Below are 17507 nucleotides of genomic sequence, written 5' to 3'. Positions count from 1 at the left end.
GCATGACGCAGAGGGAATCGGGTGGGTTTTCTATTAGCAAACACAGCGGACATTATGACACGTTTGAAGACCAACTTATTATCCGCCATAAAAACGGTCACAAGGGAGAGATTCACAGCATCTTAGAATAGCGCATCAATAATTTCGCTTTTGTGTTTTATGTTCGGTCCACAAAACGGACATGTTACAGAAGGTCACTGAACCTCTTTCCTCAGTGGGATGTCTAGAATACTCTACTGTAAGTGCCATCTCCTGATGAATGATAATGGCCTTAAAAAAACACATTTTCAATCTAAAAAGAGAAATAACCTTCTCCGCATGGAGGAAAGTCCATCTAAAAGCAGGTAAAGGGGAGATAAGTGGCCAGTTCACATGAAAAGACAAGTAGCTCAAAGCACAGCTCGCTGGTAGAGGAGGAAACATCTCATCCTGACATTCAGAGCTACGGTTCCTGCCAGTAGAGCTGCTGAAGCATTGCATTTTTTATGAACCAGCCTTGTTGCGTATTACAGTATTTACAGATGTTTGGGTCTATGGACTGTCAGACTAGTTTTAAGTCATAAAGAAGCCACCGGACATATTTGACTTCCAGAGGAGAGCCAATGACCTCCTCTTATTAAAGACCCCATGAAAATCGCTCGACGAGTGCAGTTTTCATTCCCTTTTACCAACAGCTGAGGGTAGGGGGATATGACGTCACTTAGGTGATGCATTGACACGGGCCATCATTGCGTCGCTGGTTAAAATTGTGGATTTCTCTGGATTTAAACATAGTTTGAAACATTTGGAATAAAGCAAGTGCACAACTCAACAAAATATACAACATTGTTCTAGAGGTTTTTGAATATTTTAATGCAAAAATGAATTACATTTATGAACGTGCTACTAACCCAACATTGTTTCTTGGAAGAACAGACAAAATAAGTTTTATCTTTCTATTAATAAGTGATTTATGACATGATTTTGCTGTAAGTCATCAGAACTATTTCAATCAAAGCTCTTTATAATAGTGGAAATAAAACTACTTTCAAATCACTATTCAACAAGGTTACCTTTTACATATGCACTGAAACTTTCTACAGCCTGGCTTTAAAATAAAACTGTTTAATATTTTATACGTTTATTTCTAAGATGTCGGTTTATTTCTCAATCCCTCACAAATGCATTAGCACAATAGGTCCCTTGAAAGCAAGTATTGATAATCTATAGTAGCATATGTGAATGCGGCGGCATTAAGCACAGAAAATCAGACAGCATCAGGTTTAAATGCAAAGAACCTTTTACTTGTTTGTGTATAGTTTTCAAATGTTCTCCATGCCTCTTGCATTGTAAGCCAACGCAAGCTTATCCTTGGACATCTTCACCTGCAGAGTGCAAAATGTGCGTAAGAGGCTTTCAAAGCAATGCAACAATAGTCTATTTACGCTAAACGCAGCAAGAGATCTATATACCACACTCGCGTAAGATTACAAATACAGCATAGCAAGTGTCTCCAGCTTTGCAGGCAAATCTGTGGGTGTAAAACCTATTTCCAACTCCATACTAAATATAAAAACTTTAATAAAATGCTGAGCTCAACTGATCACAGGTGAAAAGCTTGAAGGGGAAAAGCACACCTGTTAATACAAATCAAGAGACTGCAATTGTTAGGTCCATAGAACAGACCTCATAATAGTTGTTCATATTGAACACCGCAGGCTAAGATGACTCCCACATGCTTTAATTGCAAAGAAGCAGCCACTGAAGAGGGACAAACCAAGTGATCCGAGCAACAGCAACCTCAGACAATAACTACAGTTGCTAATCCTCCTCCGTCATTACGGTCATGGTTTATTACCACGCTTAGCAAACTAATGCTGTGTTTTCCTCTGTGGATTAGCGAGCGGACTTAGAGCCGAAACATGTTCACCCCCTCTGAAACCTACATATGATCCCTTTAGTCTGAAGAACACTTAAAAACAGAAATTAACGATGAAACGGATGCACAAATGTCTTGTTTTCACAGCTAAATGGCTTATCTTCAATGAAATTTTGCGAATTGTATACTTTATGTAACGCACAACTATAGCACAAACATTCATCTGTTGCACTCCTCCGTAACATTTTGAATGAGAAATTACATTAGCATCCTCAGCGACGTTTTAGCCAAACATTTAAACAACCTTGGGGTCTACATCACCAATGCAGTCCATATTGAGACTACTCGCAAGACTGCACAATCTCTATAAGCTGACAAAAAGTGTATGTAAATATTTGCTGACTTGTTCTTATCTTCACATCCCCTCATAGAATAATACATAAGATGAAAAGAAATTCCATCCTGAAGAACCAATTCTCTGTACGATCCTTTAGAACTCATTTTCAGTTCCTGTCCCAAAGGCAGCTACATCACAAGCGCAATCAGGTAGTTTTAGGATGAAAAAAAATTGGGCCTGTGATGTTGTAATCTGCCACAGACAGCAAGTTCAACTAATAAGTACGCAACCACTCATAGTATACATAAAAAAACACACAACTATTCAGTAATGACCTCAAATTGTAAGTCTTACCTATAGGTTTTAAGAATAATGGTTTTCATTTTATGAATTAAACAAGCCTGTAAACTCACATCCTTGTGTTTTTACCAACACAAAACACAGCGGTTTTAAAATTCACATTTGAGGTACAACTGTGTGTAATTTATGCAGAACAAAATGTAAAAGTCCCAAGTAATATTAACCACAGACCTACATTTTACTTATAAATGGAAAATCACCATTATAAAACCCCACTGGAAATTCCTGAGGGAACCCAATGGCTCCAAAATGCAAATTCACTTCATGGGTTGGAAACTACAAACTGAAAACCTCTATATTGTAGACGACTAATTGATGTGACTATTCAGCTCACAGTAATAATGCACTAGATAAGGTGTATCCACATTAGCTTGACATCCATCAATGCCCAAGAGGACCATCCTTATTGAGAAACAGTCAGCTGAGATTGGATGCTCCCTGGTGTTTCTGACTTGTATTATTTGCTACACAAGTTAATACTCCAAATAATACAATAATTTACTCTGATGCCATTTGATCAAAGAAGAATAGGCGCGTGAGTACATCTAGTCAGAAATGGCGCGCTTTCATAACGGTCGACTGTGGAAAGTAGCTACTTTCTTAAGTTCCCTCTGAAAGTTCCCTCACATTTTGTCATGCAAATCCTCTCTAGAGCGTAGCATTTGTTATAGATACCTAAAATCAAGTATAAAATTAACATTTCAGCTCGTTTTCTCGACCTAAACCGTTTGGTTTAGTTCAATTTACCCAAATGAAAACGCACAACTCTCGCCCATGAAATCAATGTATATATTCTCATTACTCTGACATGTTCAACACATAAACCCCATATGAAGCAGGGCTTCTCATGGGGTAAATTCGGATGAACGCTTGAGCAAATATAACCTTATTAGCATAATTATAAACACACCACTGATATGAAGCCTAATAGTAACTGACACTAACGAAGACGAATGTGAATATTCTGTTCCCGACACATATCGCTTGAGGAGAATGAATGAGAAGAACGAGATTATACTAAAATAGGGGTTTAATTTTAGTCTTTGTCTTCTTGTTTGAGTGGAATCCATGACGTATTCAATGTCATTTGCGAAGTAGCACGTCACGCCACTATATAGAACGCGCTGTAGTTCGTTATGACGCACAACCGAACGTGTTTTAAGCGCAAATATGATCAGATAAGTGGAGATGCACGTTTTTCTGTAGGCTACTATTATTATTTTCGCGTGTGTTTCATTATACTCCGGCACCTGTTTAGATCTTTTAACAGTTATATTTTGTAAAATGTTGTTCATTATGTAGGCTATTTAACATTTTTCTTGGCATTATATTAATATGCATATAATCATAATAAAACGCCGGTTCATCTGGGAGAACTGCATGTCAGATTGTACAAGGAAGCGCTGGGGTGGTGGGAGCATTTCCCCATTGAAAAGGAAAGAAGACGCAAAAGAAAGACTCTTTAAATATGAATTTTCTTGTAAGCCTCTTTGCCCCAGTTCCAAAATTAAACTGCCATAGAGAAAGGCAAGGTCCCCAGCCATGTTGTATGAGGGACAATACATAACATTCATGCAAGCAACAATGCAAAGATTCAAAACTGAGAAGATAAGTTCTCTCTAAACAATGCAAGTGTAAAACAGTGGCTAAATGGGCCCAATATTACAGTTTCAGCAGGCTATGGGTTTAATATTGACATGACAGTGGACCACAAAAATGGCACGATTTATAATAAATATTACAATAATGCATGCGTCATAATGGATGATGCAGAAGACAATATTAAATTAAAATAAAAAATAAACATATTCACCACGTCTAATTATTAATGAATCACTAGAAAGGAACACATTATTATAGTGTTTACCACCCAAAAATCACAGACTCTTAGCCTATTAAGGGAATCACGCGTTTACCTTTGTGCATGCCGGTGTATCGGTCCTTTAATACTGTCAATTCGTGGATTTTCCCAAACTGTTCGAATAATGGTTTCAGATCTTTTTCCTCAAGGTTCCGCGGTATTTGCCCGATAAAGAGTTTTATGGCATCTTGGTCTTTCATGGTGCCGTTCTCCTGATGAATGGAGATGGATTCTGACCCGTTCATGGGTTTAGGAAATGGGATCTGAGCGTACTGGTGCTGGTGCGGGATTAGGAGGAGTGGATGTTGGGTCGGTGCTGCCCCGGGTCCAGTGAAAAGCAGGCTGGAGTAAGCGGGATGGGGCTGCTGTGGGTGCTGCTCCCTTCTTGTCTCAGTCTGAGTGAATCTGGCCATTCTGAGCTGGGAGCAGACTGGATAATAATAATGACAACACACATACACACACACTAAGAGAGAGCGAGCAGTCAGCTGGAAACACAGACTTACTTTCTCGGTGGTACACATACGCACACATACACACAGTCGAAGTGGATGTTTAGGGGGTGGGGGAGACGCCGCGCCATTTGTTGCTCCAGAGCGACACCCAGTGGCCAACGCGTGCTATCAGGCCCACAGTCAGTGTGGATCGCCTAAAACACTGTAGTACCTTAGTTCTGAACAAAAACGGGACAACAAAAGGGATTAGACGTTTATGATCCATTTGAGCCTCTGAATACGAGTGCTTTGGACAAAGTGGACGTTTACAAAGCGGCGCTATACAACAACGCTGAACACTGTTTGTAGTGTCACATCCGGGTAAGTTAATATTAATATACAATTTGGTTTTGAAACACATCCGCTCCTTACGAAAATGTATTAATGATTTACTTTGATAAGCAATTTAGTAGCCGTGCTGTTTTTGGGGACATCATGTGGATTGACAGTCTGTAAGTGATGGCATCTATTTAATTTTGTTACCAATGGCAGTTGTAAATTTAGCTAAATATTTAAATGTATCATTATAGTGTCTAAATGTGTAAGAACATTAATGTTGTTAAAAGGGCGATTTAAAGTCATGAACAATGAATAAATATATAGGCATATATAATAGTGCAATATAATGTAACATAAAACAACTATATATACAGACATGGACAAAATTGTTGGTACCCTTGATAAATATGAACAAAAAAAAAACTGAAAATAAATCTGCATCGTTAATCCTTTAGATCCTTTTTTTTTTTTTTTTTTTTTAAATCACAAAATTCTAACCTTTCATTGAAGTATAAGAATTTAAAATGGGGGGTAAATAAATGTTTTTCTCTAATACACGTTGGACACAATTATTGTCACCCTTTTATTTAATACTTTTTGTAACCACCTTTTGCCAAGATAACAGCTCTGAGTTTTCTCCTATAATGCCTGATGAGTTTGGAGAACACCTGACAAGAGATCAGAGACCATTCCTTCATGCAGAATCTCTCCAGACCCTTCAGATTCCCAGCTCCATGTTGGTGCTTCTTCTCTTCAGTTCACTCCACTCATTTTCACTTCATTTTGTGCTCAGTGACACAAGTTTGTGTTGAAATTGTTTGTTTTTGGATCATCGTCCTGTTGGAAGATCCAACAAGATCCATGGCCCATTATAAGATTTCTAGAAGAAGCGGTCAGGTTTTATCTGTTAGTATTTGCTAAAACATGTATATGAACAAGATGTCCAGGACCTCCAGCAAAACAAATAGGCCCACAACATTAAAGATCCAGAAGCATATTTAACCATGGGCATGGGGTACTTTTTATCCGTTTGCACCAAACCCATCTGGTGGGTTTGCTGCCAAAACACTCATTTTTTTGTTTCATCTGACCATAGAAGCCGGTCCAGTTTGAAGCTCCAGTCGTGTCTGACAACTGAATATGCTGGAATTTGTTTTTGGATGAGAGCAGAGGATTTTTCTTAAAACCCTCCCAAACAACTTGTGGTGATGTAGGTGCTATGTGAGTGCCACTCAAACTGTCCCCCTTACTGTGCATTAGGACAATATAGACACATGTCCTCTTCCAGGCAGATTTGTAACATCTTTAGTTGATTGGAACTTCTTAATTATTGCCCTGATAGTGAAAATAGGAATTTTAAATGCTTTAGCTATATTTTCTTATAGCCACTTTCTATTTTGTGAAGCTCAACAATCTTTTGCTGCATATCAGAACTATATTCTTTGTTTTTTCTCATTTTGATGAATGATTAAGGGAATTTGGCCTTTGTGTTTACACATATTTATACTCCTGTCATGGCTGGATAATTTCATGTTCCTAGTCACCCTGGTGTGCTAAAAATGTAAATATGGATCGGAATATACTTCAGAGATATTTTACTCATAAGAATTTCTAAGGGTACCATTAATAGTGTCCAACGTGTATTAGAGAAAAACATTTATTTTGTAATGAAATTTACCCCCCATTTTAAATTCTTATACTTCAATGTAAATGTTCGATTTTTGTGAATTTTTAAAATAAAAGATCTAAAGGATTAACGATGCACATTTATTTTCACAGGCTTTTTTGTTCATATTTACCAAGGGTACCAACAATTTTGTCCATGTCTGTATATATATATATATATATATATTAATGAAATATAATCAAATCACTTCTGCCAGTTTCTTTTTTTAGATTTCCTGTATTTTTAACAGGACTTTTAACTTGCTTTGTTAAATATAATTTATGTTCACAGTAAATTATAATTCATACTTTTGAGTTAAATTAAACAATTTTCCACTTTAGCCTATTTATGGTAACTTACAGTTAACTAATTAACGGGTTTAACTGTAGAATTGTTCCATTCAAATTACTAACATTTTTATCATGTAATGCCATGATATATTCTTTGTTACTTTGAATAAGTAAATACCATAGTACAAATACCATTTTTGGCCTTTTTTGTTAGGGTGCTTACAGCGCGAGGCTTTCAACTGAATAGTAGGTAGCCAGAATTATAAGAGTAATGATAGTTTACACAAAATCCATACAAAAAAGTGTGTATTTTTGTAAGGGAAGCCATCTGAGAATTAATCTCATATATGCCGACGTTATCTGTCACTATGGTTACAGGTGTTATTCAAGGCTATTCTGAGAATACAGATGGGAATTGACCTTAGTTGCCTGTCCATAAAGACAGCTTTTGTCTGCTATTACATATACAGCACAACTTGAAAGACTCATTAGTCAATGAAGTTGTCAGTCCAAAATACTGACTGTGTGAATGTAGACATATTTTATAAACTAAAGGCGAACAGACGCAACAATGAGACTTTTGCATTTGTTTCTGTACTCTTTTACTTGCAAAACATAGAAGAATGGCCTTTGATCAGGTGGCTTTTATCCATCAGAGTAGCAGCATCTTTAAATAAATCTGTTGTTTAGAGTTGTAGAAGCCCTGCTTAGTTAGATCCCACCTCACTGACAAAATGCAACAAGACCATCACTTAAAATATCACTGCTTACAAGGAAAGATATCCTTACAGGACATATTAGGAAGTTGTTTAGCTAGATCTGAATAACTGAAATATATGTCCATTTCCATGCATATTTAACCATTCATGCAAAGTCCCAAACAGTTGCTTAATTGAAAGAATTAAGCAATCTCTTAAGCAATCTCTCTCTTTAAGTTCTCTAAAATAGCTGTCACATTGCCACCCTGGTGTGAATTTTGAATTTGTGGAAAGAATGAGAAACACGACAGGCTTTTGTAAACTGACAGTATCGATGTTTCTAGGAACTAGAAGACAAAGCAATTTCATAACTACAAGTGATGGAGCAATATCTACACTTCATCCTCTTGGCAGGAAGTGGCATTGAACTTTTATATAACAGATCAATACTTGACTCAAAAGGGGCCTTTCAAAATTATATGTGACAGTCAAAAATTGTGCAATATCTCAGAATGAATCAGAGTTTTTCGGGAGGGTCTTTGTAATTCTTTTACAAAATGCTTTGCATCTCTAGCAACTTTTTTGTTACAGATCTTTTTTATTTTTTTTTCCTGGCTCCAATTTGGTTTGTAAAGCACTTTTTTTTCACAATCCAATCAATTATTGATATATAAAATCAAGCATCGCCCTATTTATTTATTTTAGTTGAATATCTTGAAATACATTAGATTATAAAAGGCAAATGGTCAAACATTTCATGTTGACTTTAAATTTATTTTATTAATTAATATTTAAGCATTTATGCTTAGAATTAAATAACTGTTAAAAACAATAAACTGTCTCAAACTTTTAAAATTAATTTAAATACCTGAATATATAAAGCAGCATTCAGCTAAAAGTTCACACTGATATTAATTTTTATGAAACCAAATGAAGAACTTTGTGTTTAAAGTCGTGATGAAACGGAATTAGCTACAGATAATTTTTCTTCCATATTGTGGCATACATCTGAGTGACTACTACAAAAGAAAAAAATGTTGGGCAGGCCTTGTGGTGCGTTCAAGTCGAGTTGAACGCACATAAATGCCACAAAGTCGTACATACCAGTGGAAAGCTCAGGATTTTCTTTGAACTTTACGAGTTAGGAGCGTCAGTGAGAAACGTGTACCACCATACTTATAGATATTTAGCAGTGACATCAGGCTTTTTTATTTACAACAAAATTAGCTAATTGCCTGCAAAAAAAAATATACTAGCATTGTAATATAACAATATGTAACGTAGAGCTGCACGATTAATCGGTAAAAGATCACGATCTCGATTCAAACATCCATGCGATCTCATTCCTAAAATAGCATTAAAAAAGCTTAGGCTAGACAAGCCAATGCGCATGTGCAGTCTTATGCGCGAGTCTCCGGTTTCTATGGGAATCGGAGCTTCTAACTGCAGCTGCAGTGACGCAGTGACTTTATCAATCAGCGATTGGCTCTTTTAATTAGAAGGCGAGACGTATTTTGCCATATTGCGCCTTGCAGTTTCTCCCATTCATAACTATAATTGCAGTGAACCGTCTTTATATAGCTATAGACCTTATGCTGCCCCGCCCCTTTTCAGCGCTGTGATCGTTGTCTCTTGACTTCCGTTTTGTATCTCCACAGCGATCTTACGTATTTATGAATGAACTGCTCGTTTTAAAATCTTCCCGGTCTACTGACATTTATTAAGACATCTACTTTAAACATTACAATGCTAACGATAACTTTCATTAACTCTACAACAAGTAAATCCACTTCACCAGCTAATTATTCTTTGAGAGCAATGCTGTAGAAATATACAGAGCTACCGCAAAAACGGAAGTTCAAAGACAATATTATAAAGATGGCGGCGCGCTTGATTCTCTGGCACATAAGGTCTATAGAGTACCTCAGGGATGACGTGTTTTTGTAGGCCAACCCGGAAGTTAGCGGCACACGGGTTCCCTCGATCGAAAGCCTATGCATTTTTCCCATAGACTTTTGGAAAATCGCAAAAAATAAGCTCTGTGTTTAACAAAGGGTTATGACACTTACATGTTTTGTCTATCAAGATAATCTTTACAAGTTAACACAACATGTATACATTTTGAAGCCTAAATCTAGTTGTCAGATATAAAAAGCTAACAGTAGGCTATAAACGGACTACAGCACGCCATGGTCGCGGATCGGCGTCCCCACCACCAAGCTTCCTCAAACTTTATTTAAAAAACAACTTTATTTAAAAACATGCTCGCTGATTATGATCTGCGCTGTGTATGAATACTTATCCACTTTTTCATGAGAAATGCTGTCCAAATGTCCTGTCATGATGACGTCTAAAGTCCCCGCCAAAGGAAGTAGTCCCTTTTAGCAACTTGTTAGCCACCTCCGTTTTTAAGACACAATAAAGGTTTAAATAATCACAAATGGGTTATAAATGGTGTGTTTTATGTCATAGATCAAAACGTGAAAATATTTAGAGACTTTGTTAACCACAGACCTTATTTCAGGCGATTTAGCAAAAACCCATTCAAAAAACCCATAGACTTTAGGGCGATGGAACCGGAAGTCCTAAAATGCTAACTCGCTTCCGGGTTTTGCCTACAAAAACACGTCATCCCCGAGGTACTCTATAGTCTTTGCTTGAACGCACCTGACGTCATAAACATGACTTCCTAACTCGTAAATACCAACTTCACAGGAGGACTTGAATACACCATTGGTTCAGTCCGTTGGTTGTTGGAGGCAGATCTGAATGTGATCTTGCTATTGATTGTAAGAAAGGGGTGGAATTTAAACTGACAAAATTATTGGAAAAGTCTGGCATACTTCACCAAGGAGAAGATAAAGAGTTAAATTTTGATATATATAAAAAGAAATTATGAGGGAAAAAAAAAAAGGAAAGAAACCTGCATTTTGAATTGTTCACAATAATGATTACTGAGATGCATTTAGAAAATAGATGGGTTCATTTCCATTTCAGGCCGACTTTGAATAAGTCGGTGGTGATGCAGAATGTGGCAGCTATTTTTAGGGCTGAGTTTGATAGGAGTGTGAGGAGTGAGAACTTCCAGTTCATGTACTTTATTGACCACCACCATTAGTATTTCGCCTGGCTGAGGGGGCGTGACAAGAAATCAATGACACCAGTGCTATTAGCGTGAACCGAAGAAGTAGCATTACAATTTAACGTGCGAGCGTTTTTTATCCGCTGGTTGTTAAGCACTCAGTGGGTGTGGAGAGGCAGTCAAGCTTGGCCTTCCCAGTCTGCGGTAAGTGGCTGGGGCTCAGGGGAGAGTCGTAGACAGCTGAAGGGGGCACTTAACACACTGTGCTGCCGCTAACATGAACAAAGATCAGACACAGCTGCAAAAGTGAGTTCATCTATGATCTCAAGCCCACACAGATGCAGCCACACACATAGAAACACTTTGTGCTTCCTCTTCCAGACTACGGCATTTTCACCCTACAACTGTAGAGATTTCTTATTTTTGAAAGTTAATTTATGTAAATATACATAGCCTACCTTAAAGTCTTGACTACAAAAAAAATTTATTTTCCATTGTTATTTTTAGTATATTTTTTGATAAGTCTTAGGCTATATTTCTTTGTTTCTAAATATATGTATATTGTCAGTTTTTAAAGTGTTTTTCATGATTTATTTGTTTTTTCTTGCCATTTGAGGGGTTAAATTGTATTTAAATATATTTCCGTAAATACTTGCATACATTTGAAAAAAAAAAAGAGAAAAAAAGCAAACTTTGAAAAAGTATGACTTCTGTTTCCATTGTGAGGTTGGTTTCACCGAAGTATGTGATTGGCATTTAAGGGCAAGAATAAACTAAATATTTAAAAATGTCAGCCTGCAGAGCATGGGTTGAACTCTAGGGGGAGTCCTATATTCATTTTGAGTCCTGATGTGTGTCAGCTTGGTCTTAAATGCAGGGACCAAATGCAATTTGCTGGTTAATACTACGTTAAATTATGTGTCTGTAGTTTATTAATGTTGCTCTACTAACAAAGCATTACTAATCATTTAGCCATGACTTGAACAAAGGCAGGCTTAATGACTTCAGTCTGTCCGGCTTAGAGTTTATACGGCTTAGAGTACTTTGTGTTTTATTAATTTATTTAACGTGGACATCCTGAAGCTTACCTTAATGGTTAATTCCCTAAAAGCTATGTGGGTGTTTATCACTATAAAGCAGAAATTTCCACGTAACCAAAAAAGTACTGTAATTATGCCCTCAAAGCCTCTTGTCTTATTTGTCTTATTTGGATGTGGTTCAGACATGTGGGTGCTTATGGATCTCCTGACATCAGTCTATCATTTCTGACTGTGATTAAAGTCGGTTTAAGACAGCTGTAGCATGGAAAATATCAAATGCCATACTGTCAAAACCACAATTCATAATTGATGGAAAGGCGTCTCGCAAGATGAAGAAAACAAACTTTGTGCTTTAAGAGTATTTGACAGATTTGACGGTTACTACTGCTCAAATTTAAGCATAAACAAGTTAAAAACAAAACAAAAATCCGGCAATGCAGTAATGACACAAAATATGCTTATATTCAACACACAATCTATGAAAACAAGTCTTAATATTTTAAGCAGTGCTTCTTCCCAAGAAAAATTGATCTTGTTTCAAGGATTTTTAGATATTTAGATAGATATAACTGGAAGACATGCCAAAAGAGACTCATTAAAACTCATTAGGACGTCATTTTTGCTGTGCATCTGGCAGGAAACTTGGACTTTGGACGCTGATTGGCTGTGAAGTGCAAGGATGAGAAGAGACACATCCGTGTTTGTCTGCAGTCAGCCGAGACCTCACTAGTGACAGAAAACTTTCCTCTAACAGTGAAACAAACTGTTGCAGTCATGCTATAAAGGGCTCCCAAATCAGTGTTGACTATTGATTCATTTCAACAAGAAGTTTCGGCCATTTTCCACAAACTTAATCCAAGGTTAATCACAATCATTTTATACTGGGTTACAGTGTAAACACATGGGTGAGTGTGGATGTCGAATAGTGTGTAAAACACTCTTCTTTATCAATTTGCAAGTCCACGTTTCTCCCCTTGACAACATCTGTCAGATTAGCACAAGTGCTCGCTGCCTGAAAGTCATCTAGGTCGTTGTAGAAGGGACATGAATCTTTAATTTCACCATGCTCACCACTTTGTCACATCTGTTGTACTTCTACTGAACTTCTTAACTTTTGCATGATGTTGCATTCTTTTGAGATGACAAAAGGAAATCTTGTGTATGTGCTGAGGACAGTTATCATTTAATGTAGTCTTCTTTACAGCCATTGTAAGGGATTTGTTGATTTGTTTTTCCCCTGACAGAAGATTGCAGCAGCGGATGGTGAGCCTGAGGTACATCTTTGGTATATCTTTGCTTTCACATTGCACAAATCAATAGGACCACAAAAGGACTGCTTTGAATCAGGTATGGTTCATTTAGGGGTCCTTTCATGGGGGTAAAATTGGTTTGAAACTACTTGGAGTGCCCTAGATATTATTGAGTTGACTCTATAGGTGGCTAGCTTGCAAATGTAAGATGAAACAGAAATGACATTTAAAAAGCAATTAGTTGAGCAATTAGAAACACAATTTAGATCTTGCATGACTACTTGCAATGATTGATGTAACTCTGAATCAAAAGTTTCCCTCTATGTGTTCATTGTAGCCTGTTGCTAGAAGCTTTCAGGCTGTGAAATCTTTCACATCTCCAGGCTTCAGTTGCACCGTGGGTGGCACAGATGCGACTTGAGTGAATTGGTCATGGAAATGATGCAATTTTGTGTAAGAAAGTCTTAAGAGAAATAGCAGTGAATTTGAACATCTGCAGAAAAAAGTATGTGAACCCTTAGGATTGATCATTACATTTTATCTGACCTTCAGCAAGAAAAAACATTGATACTCTTTCGTGTTAACTTTTGAACACACCATTAACATTCACAGTGCACGTTGTAAAAAGTATGCGAACCCTTGGATTTTATAACTGGTTGACCTCCTTCGGTAGCAGCAGTAAGAGGATTGTGTAAGAAGATCTTAAGAGGAAGAGCAGTGAGTTTGAACGTCTGCAGAAAAGGTATGTGAACTCTTTGGAATGATCATTACATTTTATCTGCTCTTTAGCAAGAGAAAAACATTGATACTTTTTCATGAAGAAACCATGTAAACATTTGCAGTGCGTGGTGGGAAAAAGTATGTGAACCCTTGACCTCCTTTGGTAGCAGCATTAAGAAGGTTGTGTAAGAAGATCTTAAGAGGAAGAGCAGTGAGTTTGAACATCTGCAGAAAAAGTATGTGAACTCTTTGGAATGATCATTACATTTGATCTGTATATCAGCAAGAGAAAAACATTGATACCTTTTCATGCCGATATTGAATGAACCATGTAAACATTTGCAGTGCGTGGTGGGAAAAAGTATGTGAACCCTTGGATTGTATAACTGGTAGACTTTGTTCAGTAGCAGCCGTAACCTCAATCACCAAATGTTTCCTGTAATTGCACATCAGACCTCACAACAGTCAGTGTCTTATAAAACTGTTTCAGTTTAGTCATATTCTCACACTGTCTGGTTTGAATCGCCCTTTTGAGATCATACCAAAACATCTCAATCGCGCTCAGGTCAGGACTCTGACTAGGATACTCCAGAAAGCGTTTTTCCTTCTTTTGATGTTGCCGTGTTGTGCCTTTTTTTTCTCCTTTTTTCCAAACAACTTTGTTCTTTCTGACCACACAATATTTTGCTCTTATTCCTTTACTTCAGGTTACATTCCTCATCTCAGTTGGTTTAATCCTAATTGACTCTCTTTTTCTCCTGACGAAAAAGCTGCAACTTTAATTTTGTTTGAAATCTGTTGATAGATTAGAAGCCTGCACACCTCATTGGACTTGAAACATTGCACTTGCACTTGAAACAAAAAAAGCCCAATCAAACTCCACCAAACTGTACATCAATGGAAACATATTCATGTTGTTCAGAATTGACCATCAGGGGTATTATTAAGATAGTAAAACTGTGAGAAACCTTTATAAATTAAATACATTTGCACGTTTGTTCTTTCATCCTCATTCAGATGCATGAACAAATGACAGCGTTTCAGACAGAAGTGTGGCATGACATCTGAGGAGCAGCGAGAACATCAAGGGAAATGAAATTTTCATGAAGTGGATTACTTAGTATACCAATGTATAAATGTATTTAAATGATCTCTATGCGCAGCTCTCACTGTCATTTTAAGATATAGCAGAACTAGTATGCACTGCACATGCATTTCCCATGGGAAAAAATTACATTTTATATTTACATTTACATTTGCATGCACATTTTAAATACAAATATATTTACTGTATGTGTGTGTGTTTAGTTACTTACTATAAGTTTAGTTACTGTATTCTCATATATATTTTGTATCTCTTATGTATGTATCTTATGTTCTTGCCTCTTAATGTACATTTTGTAGTATATTTTGGCATTTGAAAATTTAAAGTGCCCCTGTAATGCTATTTTAAAGGTTCCTAATTTTGTTTTGGAGGTCTCCAACAATAGATTTACATGCATACAATGTCAAAAAAACACTTTAATTTTCTCATAATATACACATCAGTCTGAAAACTGTTTGTTCGAAGATTCAGTGTCTCTAAATCCCTTCTTTCCGCGAGACTACTCTGCTCTGATTGGTCAGACAGCCCAGTCTGTTGTGATTGGTCTATAATCGGAAATGAAATGCCTACTACCATATCTGAATTTCAGCTCCGGAGGCTTCCTTAGCCCTTATACACATATATCATGCACTTTGATCTTTAACACTTTTTAACAGACTTTTTACATTCACAAACAGCTATATTCACTGCATGAGAGGTAATAGCCGAAAAAGCATAATAGGGGCACTTTGAAAGAAATACAGTATATATTCAAAATTCCTGCTGTGCTTTTAACAACATATTTAGTATATATTTGAAATGTATTTTCCTAGTATATTTTCCAGTGTATTTTTATGTATTTTCTTCCAAGGGATTGAATAGAATGTTTGTTGTTGTTACAGTATGTTATTATTCTTTCATACTTCATTGACCAAGTTCTTCTTTTAACCTTGAAAACAAATTAACAGTCTCAAGTCGTTGGTTTATTGAGATCAATAACGAGGGGATAAATAAACAAATACAAGTAGATTCGTACATAAATAAAAGCAACAACCTGTCTAAAATATTCAGGAGACTGCAGACTGAACAGACGAATCCCGGTAGTCCCAAGAGAGCACATATCTCGCTCTCGCTCGCACAATAGCAAATGCTCAGAGGCATCAAACAGATGCTATTAGTATCACTGAAACTCTTTTTTATTCTATTATATTTTTTAGTATGCGCACAAAACATACTTCTTTCCTCTCCTGGCTCTTCTTGACTGAGGCAATACCTCATTACTGCCCCTAACTGAGTTTTAAACTCTTTGGGGCACAATCTTGAGGGCCATGCATTAAGTATTCCCTCTTGCACTGCCCATGAGCCATTTATCATCCCTTAAACTTACTGTCATGTTAATGCGCCCATTGCCTTATAGTCTGATTGTCTCGCTGTGTTGCACTGTGGTCTATTTACCAAGCAGGAGTTATAAGGTACCCAAGAAATTCATTTTAGGCGGGATGCTCATTCAGTGTCCTGTGGTGTGATTGAGTCTCGTCCCCTTTCTACACCGCGTCTGATTAATATTTTATAAGAGTTTAAACTTGTCAAGACGTGAGTGACCATAATTTATAGTCCAAGAGGCCACAATATACATGCAAACACTTATATAATACAGACTTTCAGGCAATCAAGTTTATTTTTGCTAAGCTGCACAGGCAGAATTAAAGTAATAGTGCATTGTTTGTGGTTAAAATCAACATGGATGCACATTAATATTTAGTAATTGCATCATAAATGCTTGTAATTAATGCTATGTGTTTCACAGTCAACATATGTCTTTCTACCCTGGGAAAAGCAAGGAAAATTTAAGCTGCAAGCAGCGATGAAAGGGCCCTCGCACCCGTGCCACCACCACTCGATGTCAGTCATTTGTATTTGCCACACTTCCTGCTACCAGCTGGTGGCGATATGACTATAACTAAATTTAGGCATGTAAATGTCTTCAGGCCAGGGCACTTATCAAACGTGAAGTTTGAGGCAAATTGGACATTGTATGCTTGAGTTACAACAACTTCCTATTTCATGACGATAATAGCATGCTTTAATGCTCAGCTAAGTGTTGCTAGCATGTTTTAGAATGTTTCTAGCATGTTTAGCACTCAATGCATATTTTAGTGTGTTGTTAGTAGTGCATCACAGTGTTAAACACGTCACTTCCTGTTGCCAGTGGGTGGTGCTATTACTATGACTTAATATTGTCATGTAGATGTGTTCAGGGCAGGACTTTTATCAAACATGTGAAGTTTTTGGGCAGATTGGACATTGTATGCCTGAGTTACAACAACTTCCTGTTTTGTGGCATTAATCGCATACTTTAACACTTAGCCAAGTGTTACATGATTTAACATGTTTCTAGCATTTTTGGTTCTTCATGGGATATTTAAATCTGTTTCTGGGAGTGAATTACAGTGTAAAGCATGCCATTTCCTGTTGCCAACAGATGGTG

At 37.0% G+C, this 17507-nt stretch overlaps 1 protein-coding gene and 1 long non-coding RNA gene across 16 annotated transcripts in view; one reads left to right on the top strand and one right to left on the bottom strand.

Moving 5' to 3' along the window:
• celf5a (cugbp, Elav-like family member 5a) overlaps nt 1-4957 on the bottom strand; it is a 225716-nt gene extending 220759 nt beyond the window's left edge. For 5 of the 15 annotated variants that reach the window (XM_051909939.1, XM_051909943.1, XM_051909944.1 and 2 more), the window contains exon 1: nt 4472-4951. In XM_051909939.1, the coding sequence (XP_051765899.1) occupies nt 4472-4940 (469 nt within the window). In that variant the 5' untranslated portion in view covers nt 4941-4951. Of the gene's footprint in view, nt 1-4471 lie in introns of all 15 variants that reach the window. The other 10 variants (XM_051909942.1, XM_051909947.1, XM_051909950.1 and 7 more) reach the window with 6 other exon arrangements.
• An 8432-nt stretch (nt 4958-13389) lies between these two features.
• Nucleotides 13390-15920, top strand: LOC127521078 (uncharacterized). The gene is made up of 3 exons (XR_007932271.1): nt 13390-13957; nt 14058-14171; nt 14953-15920. It is a non-coding gene; the product is annotated as an uncharacterized LOC127521078 (long non-coding RNA).
• Nucleotides 15921-17507: the final 1587 nt, after the last annotated feature.

Source organism: Ctenopharyngodon idella, chromosome 10 (genome assembly GCF_019924925.1).
Source record: "Ctenopharyngodon idella isolate HZGC_01 chromosome 10, HZGC01, whole genome shotgun sequence".
NCBI lineage: Eukaryota > Metazoa > Chordata > Actinopteri > Cypriniformes > Xenocyprididae > Ctenopharyngodon > Ctenopharyngodon idella.
Note: the sequence above shows the minus strand (reverse complement) of the source record. Positions and strands in the feature narration are given on the sequence as shown.